The 17,170-nt window shown below is 41.9% G+C and overlaps 1 protein-coding gene across 1 annotated transcript in view; it reads right to left on the reverse strand.

The window, feature by feature from the left end:
- LOC120054260 (spermatogenesis-associated protein 16-like) overlaps positions 1 to 17,170 on the reverse strand; it is a 48,583-nt gene that overhangs the window by 15,425 nt on the left and 15,988 nt on the right. The window contains exons 3-5 of the mRNA XM_039001684.1: positions 16,628 to 16,717; positions 3,420 to 3,504; positions 962 to 1,112 (exon numbers count right to left, since the gene is read on the reverse strand). Of these exons, the coding sequence (XP_038857612.1) occupies positions 962 to 1,112; positions 3,420 to 3,504; positions 16,628 to 16,717 (326 nt within the window). The remainder of the gene's footprint in view (positions 1 to 961; positions 1,113 to 3,419; positions 3,505 to 16,627; positions 16,718 to 17,170) is intronic.

The raw sequence follows: 17,170 nt of genomic DNA on the forward strand, positions 1-17,170 counted from the left end.
CGGGGGTTACTGGTCTGGCTTGTTATCCTGGCTGGGTGGAAGCAAAGAACTGAGCACAAGTCTAACTTTAATCAAGGCCTTCAGAGATCCTCAGCCCTTTTCGTCCACTGTCTCTGGGTACTACCCTTCCCTTCCCTCCTCCTCCTTCCCCTCTTCTCTCCTCCCCTCTTCCAACCATTCCTGCTGATGACCTTCCTGGACACTACAGCTCATGCCTCACCCCATGGCAGTTTGAGAAATCGGACCTGTCCGCGGACACATGCACCATTCAGAGCACATGTCTCAGTGTAGAGGGTAATTAAAGTGAGTCTCCAGAGGTTTTGTATTATTTCAGCCAGTAGTTTTGAAAGTAGTGCTCCCTGAAAATGTTGCACGATTGTGAACTATGTCATCCAGTTCGAATATGTTAAGTCCTGCATTTGAAAAAATATATATAAATGTTTTTTTGCAATACGTATAATACGTTAACGAATTCCAATTCATACAATATGTTACGAATTTGTAAGTGCTTAAGATCATGGACTGCATCTTTAAGAGTTAATGGAACAGCACTTCTCAAATTGGAACACACTTGCATGGGGAGGTAACAGACAGCCCATGGTGGGGTAACCAGCTAATGTGGCTAAACCACAGTAGAGGGCAGCTTATTTGATCTAGACAGGGGTCTGTAGATATGCATTTGTTTTCGATAGGAGGGCATGGTGGAAAGATGAGGCAGGGCAGGCTAATTGAGGCACTGGCAGTGTGTGTGTTTGACCCCTGCTAGTCTGAGCTGCAGGCTGACAGTGAGGAGAACAGGCTATACAGTATAGCCTCCTGCTGAGAGGAAGATGTGGGGGAGAACCATGTTCATCTCACTCACTCCTTCTACTGGAGGGAGCTCTATAATTTCTAAAGGATGAATCTCATAGAGATGAGAGTCTATTCCTCGCTCCCATTCCCCCTGGTCTATATTCCATACCTGTGAACAGGTAGTCTGTGAACGCAGTGTGCTGTTTCCTGAAGGTCTCCTCAGCCTTGGCGATGCAATCCCCCACGGAGTCCCCAGCAGAGCACGGGGTGTACATGACAGAGAAACGATCCTCCATGGTGATCGCCTCGTCCAACAGAGCCTGGGATTGTGGAGTCGTGTGAGGCAGGGAAGAGAGTAAGAGAGGACCATTGTTATCTAATTTCCTTATTTTTTTTATATATTTAACCCTTATTTTACCAGGTAAATTGACTGAGAACACATTCTCATTTATAGCAACAACCTGAGGAATAGTTACAGGGGAGAGGAGATGAATGAGCCAATTGTAAGCTGGGGATGATTAGGTGACCGTGATGGTATGAGGCCCAGATTGGGAATTTAGCCAGGACACCAGGGTTAACACCCCTACTCTAACAATAAGTGCCATGGGATCTTTAACGTCCCATCCAAAAGACGGCACCCTACACAGGGAAATGTCCCCAATCACTGCCCTGGGACATTGGAATATTTTTTTAGACCAGAGGAAAGAGTGCCTCCTACTGGCCCTCCAACACCACTTCCAGCAGCATCTGGTCTCCCATCCAGAGACCAACCAGGACCAACCCTGATTAACTTCAGAAGCAAGCCAGCAGTGGGATACAGGGTGGTATGCTGCTGGCCTTACTCAGAGGTAGACACTCCTAAAATGATGAAAGTTTCTAAAAGCAGAGCTGATTGAATTGTTCAGGCTGCTACAAGAGCTGTGACAGTAGATCTGCTGATTTGGCCATTCAAGGTTACATTTGTTCTTACTGTTTTCTGTGCTTTGATGGACTGGGAAAAAAATGTATTGTAAACAAGAAAATGTCTAAGAATTGTAAACATTGCTATGCTTTCTGTTGGGTTGTTGGGATGAATAAAACATAGCAACTGGGAAACTAACGGTGTTCCTGGACTAATCTATTCTCCGTTTAAATCCACTCTGAATGAGAGGGAACAGATTATGGATTGGGGATTAACATGGCTTTGGTTTTCCCATAACCTTTTACATTTGTCTGAAGCTAAAGGGAAATATTACCCTACCAGACAATTCAGCTCTCCATCTACTTATTATTTCAGATGACATTAGAATAAGCAGATTACAGTACTATGTCAATGAGTTTGTTTTGAGCTTCAGATCGCTAGCTAGCTACCTTATTAAATCACCTCTATTGATAAGTGAAAGAGAAAGAGCTGAGGCTTCATTAGTCTGACCACCCAGAAAAACACAACATTATCTCCCTACAGTAGTTAGGGAGATAATGTTGTGTTTTCGCCCATTGATTCAATTATTTGGGGGTGTTCTGTTTTGATGGAGAATTTCTGAGCCATTTGTCAGCAGGCAAGAAAATGTATCACAATGAAACAAATGCCATAGCTAGGGCTCGAAGATATTTTCTATTGACATTCATTTCCATGTGCATGTTTAGTGAGAAAGTATTGCAATAAAATATGGAATGAGTTAGCTGTAAAAATTATCCATAAAAAGGCCATGCGATAGAAAAACAAAATGCCTCCTTGACTTCAATACCAGTCCGAAGTTCCTCCCCTGTTTATTTGACAAAGGAAACATTCAAAGTGGAAGTAATGTGGTTCTAAATCTGTGGCCCTCACTGAGGGACTTGAAACCCACAGTGGGTAGAAGGCTGTGTGTGATGTTGGGAGCTAGTTTAAGGGCCGTCAGGATAAACACACACAGACGTATTGAAATTCACATGGGACGGAAATGAATAAAACGGAAGGTGCTTGATGTACTGAATACTAAAATCTATCCCGCACTCATCTCACTTCAAGCAAATGCAAATCAAGGCTCGATTTCAAGCGAATGCAGATCCGTACAAACCCACTTTCAAGGTCAAAAGCATTCATTTTGCCCTCCGAATTAAAAAAACTCTTCACTTTTCCTCTGCTAAACTTGAAGTGCAGAAAAGCAACTTCAGCGAGTGTAATTCCCTCTATGTTTGCATGTGTTCCTTCGCCAACCTCCAACATCTTATGGAAACTCATGTACAAAGCTTGGGGTTTATATTCAGTACTACATGGTTATGATGCTAGACATATGCAAGGCAAGTAAAAATGGGAAAACATAGCAAACACATTACATGTATTCTGTCAATTCTGTAAATTGTGTGATAGTAGTGGTTGAGGTCATTAAGATTAGATTAGAGAGAACAAGGTTTGTGTAACCATACAGTAGTCTAGAGGCTGATTCATTGGATGACCTTTGCTTGCCAGTGTTGAGGTTAGGTTCACTTGGTGCCACCACGCTGTGCTCTGGTTCATTATAAACCGTTTACTGCTATGCAGCGTTCTGCCTGATTGATATGCAAAGAGCTACCTCAGTCGGCAGTCTTTTAAGTAATAATCATTCATTGAGCTTTTGATTGGGCGGTGGGCCCCTCGTCTCTGCTCTGGGGCCATCTGTTCTCACCTGCCAATACAGTTTGATGAGCTTGCTTATGTGTTCATCTGAGCCCCCGGACAGCCAGTACACCCAGTCAGCAATCATGGCACTCCTAATGACAAGGACAGAGACACACAGAAACTATCAGACAAATTTCAATCAAGATGTTACACTCTGTGGGGAGAGAGGCACAAGAGAGACAGCACACACATTCAATAGCTAGGTGAAAACTGCATACGCAATAGTCTAGCATAGCACAGCATGGCACAGGAGAGCAAAGCACAGCAGAGTCAAGCAGAGCACATACAATACAGAGAGGTTTTCATTCTCTAAAATGGAACAGCATAGCACTGATAACATTATCAAAAGAACCATCTGCAGCAATATCAAAAAGTCAACCAAAATAGCAGACATAAGACCCAGTTTCAGTGTTTCTGGTGTCCCTGCGATGTAAGGATAAATATATGTCAAGGGAAAAGTATTGCCTGGCATCCTGCCATTCAAAAACCTTTATGTCGTTATTGTGTATTTGTCCCATGTTCTCAGAATAACCAGGTTGCCAACAAAAACAAAGAGGAATGAAATGCACATGACATGATACAAAAAAAACATAAGGGACTGAAAAAGCATTCTGTCACGTTTAGTCTTGGGAGCACTATGCCTGTAAGTGGATCTTGCACATATGAGTAACTGTATAGCGTAAACGATCACAAGGTCAGGTATTGTTTGTTTTGCAAAGAGTACCTTTGGGTTACTTTAGCATGCCCCATTTATAGCCAATGCCCATCCATGGCTGGGGGCTCTGTATATGGCACACTGTGTCGCCTACAGATGTCACATCTGATGCTGCATAAATCCTCCGCAAAAATGTTCAGACCCTTAAAATCATCCCACCATGCAGTCACACTCCTGTCTGTCTCTACTACACTACCTCTATACTCGTGGAGGCACATTGGATTTTAGTTTTTATTCTTAAGACACTGTGGTAACATAACTGTAAAATAATTTTCAGTGCTTTGGTAGAGTGACACAAGCCGCCAGAAGAACACATCACATTTGTCAAATTGATGAAGCAACTATCTCTGATTTTACATCAAAGATTTATTCTCTTTTTGGCTGATGTTTGGCTCCCCACCAGAGAAGAAGCTACCAATAAATGATCTTAAGTGTTGGTACTTGTTGGGACAAGGGCTGGAAGAAAGAGGCTGAGTGGATGATGATGATAATAATAATATTCTAGGGGGGGCAACCGAAAGGTTGCTGATTCGAATCCCTCAACCGGCAAGGTGGAAAAATCTGCCGTTCTGCCCTTGAGCAAGGCAGTCCACCCCCGACAACAATTGCTCCCTGGGCGCCGATTAAGGCAGCCCCCCGCACCTCTCTAATTCAGAAGGTTTGGGTTAAATATGGAAGACACATTTCGGTTGATTGCATTCAGTTTGATTTGACTAGGTATGCCCCTTTCCCCTAGTTGCAGTTCAACCCTGTTGGCACTGGCCAGGTCTCTAGCAGCTAGGATCATGCCTTGGCCTGCCAGGTTGCTGTCTCCCCTGCTTCCAACAATCTATACAGTGGCTGATGGCTGCCAGATGTGCTGTGATCACTGAAAGATAATCCCAGTAATTGGTCATGATTGGTTCATCTGACAGTGATGATGATGGCTCAGCTCTAAGGGATGGATGGATGGGCCAGTGGGCCTGGATTGCCAGAGAGAGAGAGAGAGGCCCGGCATGGTTGAAGTCATCATCACAGCCAAAATCAACTACAGCGGAGGTTAGGACTCATGCCTGGTTAATGGGCGTGAAGTCCATCTAGTAAACCCTAGAGTCTTAGCATTCCCACAACAATTAAATGGTCAAATGCATTGGTAGCGTTCAATGTACATCAGAGTGCTAACTCTATGCGATCTCTACAATAAAGCCAAGATTGCAAGAAGCCTGCATCTTGGATTTCCCCCTCATGAAGCATTCAATGGAATGCTAATTGCTGGCATACAGTTTGCATATAGCATGAAGCTGCGTATAGAAACAGCTATTGTTAGGAAGCAGAGTGCCATAGTTCTCAGTCATCTCTGTTTAAAATATATTCTCTTTGTTACAGAGTGAGAGCAAACACCCATTTAAAATCCTGTCATGCCACTCTTGTAACAGAGAGAGCTATAAAAACAGGTTTGCCAATAATGTCAATTGACCCCTTAATCCCCTTTTCTGAGGGTCCAAGGTAACAGGGGTGATCAGATCAATAGCTCCCTTACATGAGAGGCCCTGTCTATTGAGTGATGTCACGGAAAGTAGATGTGGCTATCACAAGCCTTTTAAAAATGTCTTCAAAACACTTGGAATTGGAAACCTTTCCGGTTGCACTGTGACCACCCTATTGAGACTAGCCTGCTGCCTACAGCCCCTCGTCCTCTTGATATGTACACATTAAAAATACATCTCCTTTATGTCGATGCTGGCAGTCAATTTGACAGAGTTAAATTCAACAGGCAGACTGGGATTTGGATTAATTTGAAAAGTTCCTGTTAGTTCTCTCACTCTGGCCACATGGGGGGTGTGGACGAACAATAAGAGATTTGTCAAAGGACAGCATGACAACCAAAAAACAACAACCTCAAGACAGAAAAAAAACCATTTGGGACAGGCCTGACCCCTCATATCAAGATAATGACCAGTCTGACAGCATGGGGCCGTTTGTGACGGCTGGCCTGAAAAAATGGCCAATAGAGGCAGCTTGTGTAAAGAATTCACAATGTGACACCATTAAAGTCTAAGGAAGAAAAAAAACAACCGAAGTGATGGAGAAGGTAAGAGGAAGGCCACAGCAGCCCCACAGCACAGTGGACTACTAGGGGATGGTCAATTCATCATCACCACCAACTCCCTTCACATAGCAGCTCAGCCCAGGTAGCTGTACTGTACCACAACATAGATATGTTCTGATACTCAGGTGACACACCATTGTAAGAATTGTCTTTGAAAGCTGCCGAAAAGAACAGCCCAACCCCACACGCCACAGCTGCTCCATTAGCAGCACATGCAGCTGTAGAGAATGGCGTTGTTTTCTACTGGTGTCAGCATTCTACATACTCTTGGCTCCCGAGTGCAAAAGGTTTGGCATTCAACACCTCTTTTCTCACACAAATCCGAGGTCTGGGCTTGGCAAATCAGATGTATGCATAAAGGAAGACAAAAGTGAATCGTATAAGAAAATGAGTTAGTGGTGTGTACAGGATATTTTTCTCTCCATTCACCAGGCACTCAGCAGCCTACCTCCTCTAGTTCCCATAATCATGGCATACATGTGTCTATTGATATACATTTGATTTGATTTATTAGGATCCCGATTTGCCAACGCCAATGGAGACAGCTAGTCTTACTGGGCTCTGACACATAACAAAAAATACATTACAGACAAAAGACTTTACATACATTTACAAATATTAAAATGTAGTCTGTGTGGATCTTTCAGTTACACATACATGTCAGTACATACAACAAGTAGCTCACATGGGGGAGAGGCGTTGTGCCGTGAGGTGTTGCTTTATTTGTTTTTTTTCAACCAGGTTTGCTGTTCACTTGCGCTATATGAGATGGAAGGGAGTTCCATTCACTCATGGCTCTGTATAATACTGTACGTTTCCTTGAAATTGTTCTGGACCTGGGGACTAAAAAAACTGGTGTCTCGTGGGGTCAGTGCTTTGTGTAAGTGCAAACAACTTGCAATTTCCAACATGTTTCTTATAAAAAAGAAGTGAAGCAGTCAGTCTTTCCTCAACTCTAAGCCAAGAGAGCCTGTCATGCAGTGGCGGTTCTAGCTTGTATGGCTCCCTGGGAGAACCCCCCCTTCAGTTACCCCACAGCCAACAACAAAAAAAGCACCATTCTGCACTAACTGTAATTTTTATTCAGACATTTGGAACAACACAAATACATAGTCATAACATTTAAAACTATATAAATATAAAAATATATACAAAAATAAGACTCATAAATATCAAAAAGTAACAAAGACAAATAGAAACAAATTGTAGTATATAAATACAAATAAAGATAATCAAATTATTACACTATTACCCTATTGCTAACAATAAACACACAAAAAACTAAATTGCACAAATCCTATATCACACAAATACACAAATAGAATAACACACGTATAAAGAAGAGAACCTGATTATTACACTATTGTACTTCAAACAAGAAACACAAACTAAATTGCACAACTGCCATCTAAACCCTGACCTTTCTTGCCTTCCTTGATTCAAAGTCATCAATTACATCATCATAAGAAATCTGCCAGGCAATTGCATGGTTAATACTGATGACAGCAAGGGCACTAAGGCGTTCCTGTGACATGGTGGACCTCAGGTAGGATTTGATGAGCTTCAGCTTTGAAAAGCTCCTCTCTGCTTCAGCTAAGGTCACTGGAAGAGAAGACAAATTCTGAGAGCAGTCCATAAATGTGGATACATTTCTGAGAGCTCCCTTTCGTGTATAAATATCAGCAGCTCAAGCAGGGTCATGGTCTTTTTTAAATTTGTTCCCCCTCTTTAATGTTTAGGAAAGGCGTGCCGTTAGCGGGACACCTCGACAACATCCGGTGGAATGGTAGAGCGCAAAATTCAAATTCAATTAAATGCAATACATCAAAATAAAGCTTAACTTGTTGTTAATCCAGCCGCCGTGTCAGATTTCAAAAAGGCTTTACGGCGAAAGCAAACCATGCGATTATCTGAGGACAGTGCCCAGCACACAAATGCATAACAAATCATTTTCAACCAGGGAGTTGCGACACGAAAGTCAGAAATAGCGATATAATATAGGCCTTAACTTTGAAGATCTTCTTCTGTTGGCACTCCAAAAGGTCCCAGTTACATTACAAATGGTCCTTTTGTTCAATAATTTCCTTCATTATATCCATAAAAACTCAGTTTAGCTGGCGCGCTTCAGTCAATAATCCACTCAGTTTCCCTCCATCAAAATGCATACAAAATGAATCCCAAACGTTACTAATAAACTTTTCCAAACAAGTCAAACAACGTTTGACTTAAGAAAGAACGCGCTTTCCTCCACGCGCTTGGAAACGCTACAGCCAAAATGTGAGCCACCTAGAAAAACTACAATTTCTGGGTAATTTTTCCAAAAACCAGCCTGAAACTCTTTCTAAAGACTGTTGACATCTAGTGGAAGCCCTAGGAACTGCAATTTGGGAGAACTTGGGCTTATAATTATAGTACTAGTCATTGAAAACAGTGGTAAGGTGAAATTATTATTTTTTGGGATGGTTTGTCCTCGGGGTTTCGCCTGCCATATCAGTTCTGTTATACTCACAGACATAATTCTAACAGTTTTAGAAACTTTAGAGTGTTTTCTATCTAAATCTACCAATGATATGCATATCCTAGCTTCTGGGCCTGAGTGACAGGCAGTTTACTTTGGGCACGCTTTTCATCCGGACGTGAAAATACTGTCCCCTATCCCAAAGAAGGGATTTTTTTTTCCTTTAAGGGGTGGTTCAGCTTAATATTGCTGAAAGAATGTTGCTTCAATCAATGTAATTGTCTGCATAATTTTCAATCCCCCATATATTTTTTGGGTAAATACATATATCCATATACATACACACATGCATACATATACACATATATACATACACATACCTATATAGACATACATACTTTTTTTAGAATATGCCTTTATTATTCCCTGCAAACACTACCACCCTTCCCCCAATTGGAGTAAACCAATAAACACTTAGGCTTCTACCTTCAGTTTATACATCTTATACACATTTTACAGACATTTATTTTGTTTTTTTTAGTCCTTCCTCTATTTCGGATGTCCATCCAGTTTGATTTATATTTGTAACTGTGCTATTTCACAAAAGCTCTGAACCTATATACATTCTACAGACCATGTATGTTTTACATTGGTTATCTTGTTATTAGTCCCACCCTTCAGCTCCATTCAACCCCTCCCATCTGTGCAGTGATGCTTCACAAAAGTATTGAACCTTTCTATTCTCAAAGCTTCTACAGATTGTAAATTAAAAATAAACATTTTTGTTAAAATAATTATGATATTATTGATTGATTGACTATGGTTTTTCAAATCACCCAGTATTGCTATCTGCAGGGTCATGGTCTTCGATGGCAAGTCAGGCAAGTTCTTCAGTTCCTGTGCAAGCTCTCTGCCATCCAAGTCTGAGTGTTCTTTATAGTGCAGTGTCATACTAAGGGCCTCACATTGTTCTGTCAGCTCCTTATTTGAGAGACTTTGGAAGGTTGATAGCACTCAAACTTGTCTCCTACATTTTCCAATGTGGAAAATCTTTCCTGAAGGGCTGAGGTTGCAGCATCAACAACGACACTGAAAAATGTCACCTCCAGCTTCATCAGGGCATCAATCAAAGGCTCATCAAATGATTTGTATGAAAAGTTCTGCTTTATGGACCTCAGCCTTTTTTGCTGTAGAACAGCCTCTACATTCATTCCGTCGCAAATATCCTTGGCTGACGTTTGTGCGGTCATAAAGCCTGTTGCCCTGTAGTTGCTGAGACCTCTCTCTGTCTTTCTGAGAAGACTGACTGCAACATCCACATGCATACTGGGAGACTGCATCAGCTTGCTCACATGTTGGATCTGGCTCAAGATGTCATAACACACCACTGTACAGATGCTGAAGTGGTATGATCCCACCTCCTCTGACAAGGAGTGGGCCTCAATCTTTATCACAGGGTCTTTGGTTTGATCCCTCACCTCTCTCACCGCTGCTGTCTGATACCTCAGTGGCTCGACACTTTTAACTTTACTCTCCCACCTTGTCTCAGTCCACATCTTCAAAGTGATGTCCACATGTTTTTTCAGGATGGCCCATCGCTGTGTGGAGGCTGGGAACAAGGTGTACAGTTTGTGTAAGATGCCAAAGTAACCTGTGGCATCGACAGAACTTTTAGCAGCATCAGCCACAAACAGGTTCAATGTGTGAGCCCCACATGGCATAAATAGAGCTCTTGGATGCATTTCCAGGAGTCTGGATTGGACACCTTTGTTTTTGCCTCTCATGTTGTCCCCATTATCATAAGACTGTCCTCTGCAGTCCTCAAAAGTAATTTTTAGCTCCTCTAATCTTTTGAGAATCAGGGATAAAATGTTGGCTCCTCTGCCTCCAAAAACCCCATAAAATGTTCCTTTATGAGGGGCTCCTCCTCCTGACAATTGTTCAGTGTGGATGACAACTGAGGTGGAATTTAGAATGATAGAGAATAATTTTGCCAGCTTGATGTCACTCACCATTATTGAAATGACCTTGCTGCTCAACAAATCAATGAGTTCATTCTGTATTTGATGGCCAAGGTAGCTGGTGGTGTGACTCAAGGTCCCTTTTTGGTCACGGTTAAGGTGCTCTTCATGACTGGATCAAATTGTGCCATCAGTTCAACCTCTTTGAGGAAATGTCCATTTGATGGAGAGTACAGTGTTTCTGTGTGTCCCCTTAGTGCCAGATTTCTAATTGCCAGAGACTGCACAATAGCAGTCAGACGTGTCAACACCTCTCTCCATCTTATCCTCTAATCCTCCATAAATGCCATCTCATGTTTATTAATTGTTTCCCCTTTATTGATCCTCATTGCCAGTTCTTTCCATGTTTTCATGCAGTTTTGGTGTTCTGAACTCCTGTTGTGTGAAGTCAGCAACGAACTTGCATGTTTCCAGTCTGTCAGCCCTGAGTTTGCTAAATAAATGTTCTTCTTAGAAAAGAGTTCGCAGCAGAAGAGGCTGTTGTTTCTTTTGGAATACACCAACCAACTTCTAGGGATTTTTTCACCACTCACCAAGGTCTTCCTAAAATACTTGTGGTGGAAACGTCTTCCATCACTCTCATTCCTTGGGAAAACAGAGTTAGGTGATACCTCACTTGGTCCTCGCAAACTAGTTGTGTCCAAATTCTGTCAGTCAGAACTGAAGGCCAGTCAGCAGGGTCTGTAGACAGTGGTTCATCCTCAGCAGCAGGATTTGGTGGGGATGCATTTCTAATGGAGAGCACATGGGCATTAGTTTACACACGTTATTCACAGCATTTATAGTTTTATAGTGGTGGAACATCCCACATACATACCCAGTAATAATAAAATCATCATTGTTACCTACACTATGGAACCATAAAACTTTGCAAAAGGGAAATCATTTATTTTGTTTATGTTATGCAGGGATGCACACATAAACACATGCGTGTGTACTCTCACACACACACACACACACACACACACACACACACACACACACACACACACACACACACACACACACACACACACACACACACACACACACACACACACACACACACACACACACACACACACACACACGTGCTCGTGCACAAACACACCTGAAGAATCCTGCTAGGGAGAAGTGGAAGCAAATGGGTCTTCATCCTCAGGCTCAGACATTTGTGAAAACACCTGTGTGTCTGAGGAGTTGGATGGCTCCTCATTCTGAGGCTCAGACAACATTTGTGAAAACACCTGTGTGTCTGAGGAGTTGGATGGCTCCTCATTCTGAGGCTCCGAGATCATTTCTGAAGAGGCCTGTGTGGCTGAGGAGGTAGATGGCTCCTCATCCTGGCCAGTGCCAGAGGGTGCTCCAAAATATTTCAGAAGTGCCCCTGAATTTGCATTGAAATACAGTATATGAGTCTGACACCCTAAATACATTTGTTGCACAATTAAATATACATGTCATTATTCACAATTTATACAACTTTCAGAATAGGAACCACATGAACCATACAACCTCCTTGGCTAATACTAGGCATAAGACACCCCAAAAGACTCAATATATCACAAAAGATACAAAATATCAGCATAATATAGACGTCTTCTAAGTAAGCCGCTTAGTAAATTCCGCTTACTGAGCTCAGGACATAGTCAACACAATCACAGAAAACCTTTATGATGTCACCTCAATAAAAGTTAACCAAATCAATAATGTGCTATTTAGGTTGTAATCGTTTTGCTGCAGGCTACACACATTATCATGATGAAACTGTGTGAAATTATATCCAATACTATGTAAGCTAGTTGGACAGAAAACTGAATCTTGTCACCCTATGTGTAATAGCATAGCAAGCAACATAGGCTAACAAATATAAGTGTTATACTAGCCTATTTCATGACATGCATAATATTATTCTCATAAAGAGATGACATAGCTGCATACCTTTATCTTTTGCGCGTTTCTCCTCTTCTTCTTTCCTCTTTTTCCTAAACTGGGCACCTGATGGCTTAGACCTTTTCTTATCCATGTGTGTTGATTTGGCACTCGAGTATCAATACATTACCCATCCCCCAACACTGTCAACCAAGAGTCAAGACTAAACCAATCCACCTTGGTGGTGTGCAGACCGGTTTCATATTATTCTTAACGATTTCACACAAACCATTTCATAGTGTGACTGATTTTACTAATTGCATTAGTACTGTACAAAGTTAGAGGTGAGCTATTTGATAGATTCCCCCACTCCCACAACCTCGGGCTTCCAGTGGGGAGACCTGAGGTCAACCTACCCCTACCCCCCTCCCCATCTCGTACTTCTGAGTGGGAGACCTTCCCAGGCAGTAGCCTGCCTAGCTCACAAACTACAATCAAGGCGCCCACTCTGACAAGGTTAATTGACCCACAGTCCCACATGGTGACATGATATCACTGAAGTGACGTGCAAATGAATGATAGAAAACCAAATTACGCAAATGTCACCATTCCAAATTTTTTGGTGCGACCGCCCCATGCCGCTCCTGGCAAGATGCCGCACCTGGGCGGCTGCCCATGTCGCCCATACCTAAATCCGCCACTGCCGGCATGCATAGTATTAATATTAGCCCTCTGATTACAATGAAGTAGTTCCTTATAAATGGAATGCACATTAGCGGTGCGCTGGTCAGCTGTTTGTTCACCCGCACGCAATTGCTAATAATCCATCCACAACTGCCCCACTGTGATAAAGTGGAAATGCCCAACCCTAACCTGCAAATGTAGAAAATCATCTGTAGGCTACAGTCAGAGAGGACGGAACGATTTGACTCAGGATTTATTCTGACTAATTTAGATATTTTTCTGCTTATAATTATGGAATTTTGGTAGGCTATTTGTCAGTCTATAATTACATACATGCACCTTCTCTTCTGTCATTACTTGTTGCCCTAGAAGACTAAATAAAGCCTTACTCACCAGAATAATGTCTTAAATGATAGAATGAATGCTTCAATCTAGTTGACGTCGGTAAAGTTTCTCTGCTTCTTTCACAGAGCAAAGACGTTTAGGGACCTCGGAAAAAATATAAATAATTGGGGGGGAAAATGTCTAAATAACATCAGTTTGACCAGTTGTGAGAAAATAGAAAGCTGTGAAAACAACCCAACATGTTTCTGATAAGATTTCAGTTTGGCTTGGACGCATGTTTTATGTGGTTGAAATACTATCAGCTTTTATGATGCTTATAAAGATAGCACCTCTCAAGATGCTGAAACTAAGAAATTATATTTCTCCACTCCTGAGTCAGAATGTACATTTGGTGTCCCATTTTACTGCAAGAAAAGGCTTAGTTCTACAGGAGTTCATATTAAGACTATGTGAGAAGTTATAGACCTACAGTCAGTGTCCAGATTTCAGTTTCCATTGTACCCATCTGAACAGTAGGCTACAGTTCCCTTCTCGTGCCATAGGCTTTTTTGAACTCCCCATCTTGTGACTGTCAAATTTCTAAAGTGCCTCACAATCATCATTCACACAGCAGAGGCACTGCTATCATCCTCTTTTACCACTTCATCAAATCTTTCCCAAACATGACTCTTCTCTTTATTTTCAACTCTCCATTTCACAGCTTTCGCTTATTAAATTAAAACACAGACATTGTCCTTTTTGCCTCAGTGGATAGACATTCACTTTTGCTGCTCGTTCCCAAAAGCGTTTGGCGATTGGCTTGTATGCTATCTGGCACGTGTAAAGTTAGGCCCTGAAGCTTAGACTTATGTACTAATGCCGGTTAGACAAAAAATAATTAAAGAAAAACATTTAGAGATTTTGTTTTATGTATTGTTTCAACCCGACCGCCACCCACCCGCCCTTCATCCACACAATATTCCATGACCCTTAACCCGCCCGCACCGCGGATATAACTGTGGGGACTGCAGGTTATGAGTCAACCTGCGGATCACTAATGCACATAACGGCCACATTTGTCAAGTGATAAATGTTCCTACAACATGTAAAACATATTTGCCAAAAACGAGGCTATTAGGATCACTGCAGCATTGTATGGGTATTCAATCATTCAGAGCCACTCTATTCATTACATTTCTGTGTCAACGCAGTTTGACACTAGAGAGCGGAAACCATGACCCTTAATTGCTTAAATGGACAAATTTCTTTGTCTAAAATCACATTCATCACATAGCCTTTTTCCTGAGAAGAAACCCTCTACAGGAGAGACATGTTATAGCATACGAGTGGTCAAATAAACATTCCTATTCAATCTTCAAGGTGGCAACCTGTAATGTAATTGTCTGCAGATGACTATCCAATGATGGAAAGTGCACCAGATGTCAGGAAAATTGCAAAGCACAATTCAGTGGAGGCATGGTGAGAGCCTTCTACTAGCAGGATTTCTTCATGGAACAAAGGGGAGAATCCATCACATTCTCACTACCATTGGCATATAAAAGAACAGAACCATTAAATGAATATTAAATGAGATTGATGTTCGTTAATTATCTGCCCACCTGAAACGGCTGAAGGAATGCATTCACTTCTCCATGTAATTAGCTTTGATATGGCTTTATATCATTTACAAGAAGAAAATGGAGTGCCTTATAAGCAAGGCTAAGCACAAAATCTCTTGAAATTCCAAAACAGAAAAGGTCTATTGTATGAAAAAGATTCCATTGTAGCTCATACACCTACTGTACCCAGAGAGGTACACACAAGCAATCTTTACCAATGTGCCATCCAGAAGACACATTTAATCAGTTATTTTCAGCAGGCCAAGATTATGACTGCTTTTCTCATAGGTAGCCAAGCGGTTAAGAGCGTTGGACCATTAAGCGAAAGGTTGCTGATTCAAATCCCAAGCCGACTAGGTGAAACATCTGTCAATGTGCCCTTGAGCAAGGCACGTAACCCGAATTGCTCCTGTAAGTCGCTCTGTAATAAGAGTGTCTGCTAAATGACTCAAATGTAAAATGTCATAACAGAAACAGCATATGCAATGACTTGACAAGATGCATCCCTCAGTTCACTAATCTACGATGATTTGAGCCTAGGCAAAGATGCTGATTATCTGTTTTGGAGGGTCCAGGACAGAGCAGTGTCAGCATTGGCTGACCTGAGGGGAATGGACAGGAGTCTGAGACGTGTCCGGAGGAGAGACAGAGCACTGTCCACTGCCTGTGTCCTCCTCCTCTCCCTCTTCTCCCTGGATCCCTGACAGCTGTACTGTAGCCATTCAGTTCAGGCCCAATGCCAGAACCCCAACACAGAGACCCAAGAAAAGGCAACTGACCTTCCCATTGACCGTTTATCAAAGCCCTGATGCACACGGAAAACTGCTAAACACATAAGGCCCTTTTATTTTTGTATTAGTAGGCATGTCGCTAAATTTTTGTTTAATTGGTCCCCCAGACAATTCAAAAGAAGAGGGATGGAGGTGGGAAAGAGCGAGAGAGATTAACCAAACTTAACCTGCTCTCTGCTCCAGTCCATTCCAATGATGTGGTTCGATAATGATGAAACAGGAAGGGACATTAACAAAATAAATAGCAGACGATCAGCTCTGGAGCCCTTTGAGATGTATTCCCTCCTCATTCAATATAGAATAAGCACCGTCATATGTAAGGGACTACTGGTGGACACATTAACAACAATGGAGCTGTAGGAAGTGATGGCTTCTAGTATCTGGGTTATGGCAGCGTTAGCAGAGAATGTAATTATGAGTCTAATTGTCCTCTACCCACTACTCATACTACATTGAGCAGTTAGTATTTATGTGTCTCCATGAACATATTTTTCCTGGAAAAGACGGATCCAACAGTCAGCGAGCCGATGTTACAACCCGCTGACTGGACATGTGTTCATCCTCCCTCTGTAAATGACTTGGCGCTTTAGCCAAAGTTAATCTATCTTCATTTCCTGTGGAGGACCCCCTCCTCACACCCTAGCATTTACCACTAACTCTTACCTCGCCGCGGCACATGGGTTCCCCAGCAGTCGATACACCATGGCCTGGCGCAGATGGTGGCGGAAATAGATGGGGTTTAGCTGGATGGCTCTGGGAAAGAACAAAGAGAAATAAAAAGAGACTAGTGTTATTGAAGAGAGATTCAACCAGTTCAGAATGGTCCATAGTTTCATTGTCTGAGAATCTGTTTAAACGTAATTGCCTCAAAGTGTAAAACAAAAACAGCCTCTCTTTGATGCCTGGTGGTTACATTGTACAAAAAAATTAAAACAACATATTGCTGAGTTGTTCTTTTGGGTCACTTAAAAGGGGAAAATATTGTTGTCATTGTGCTGAGTCAGAGTGATTTTGGCTGAGGCTGTTTCAGACAAAGAAATATACTTTTATGGCAGATCAGTTATGGAGATTTATGAGGTAATCATAGAATGAAATGTTCAATGGGAGCGAGGAACTGTAATTCAAGAAGGGAAAAGAATTAAGGTCTGATAGGTTTAATGTGAAATGTGAAATTACTCTGTGCAATTATTGTTCCTGATGTGTTTG

This window comes from Salvelinus namaycush, chromosome 10, assembly GCF_016432855.1.
Source record: "Salvelinus namaycush isolate Seneca chromosome 10, SaNama_1.0, whole genome shotgun sequence".
NCBI lineage: Eukaryota > Metazoa > Chordata > Actinopteri > Salmoniformes > Salmonidae > Salvelinus > Salvelinus namaycush.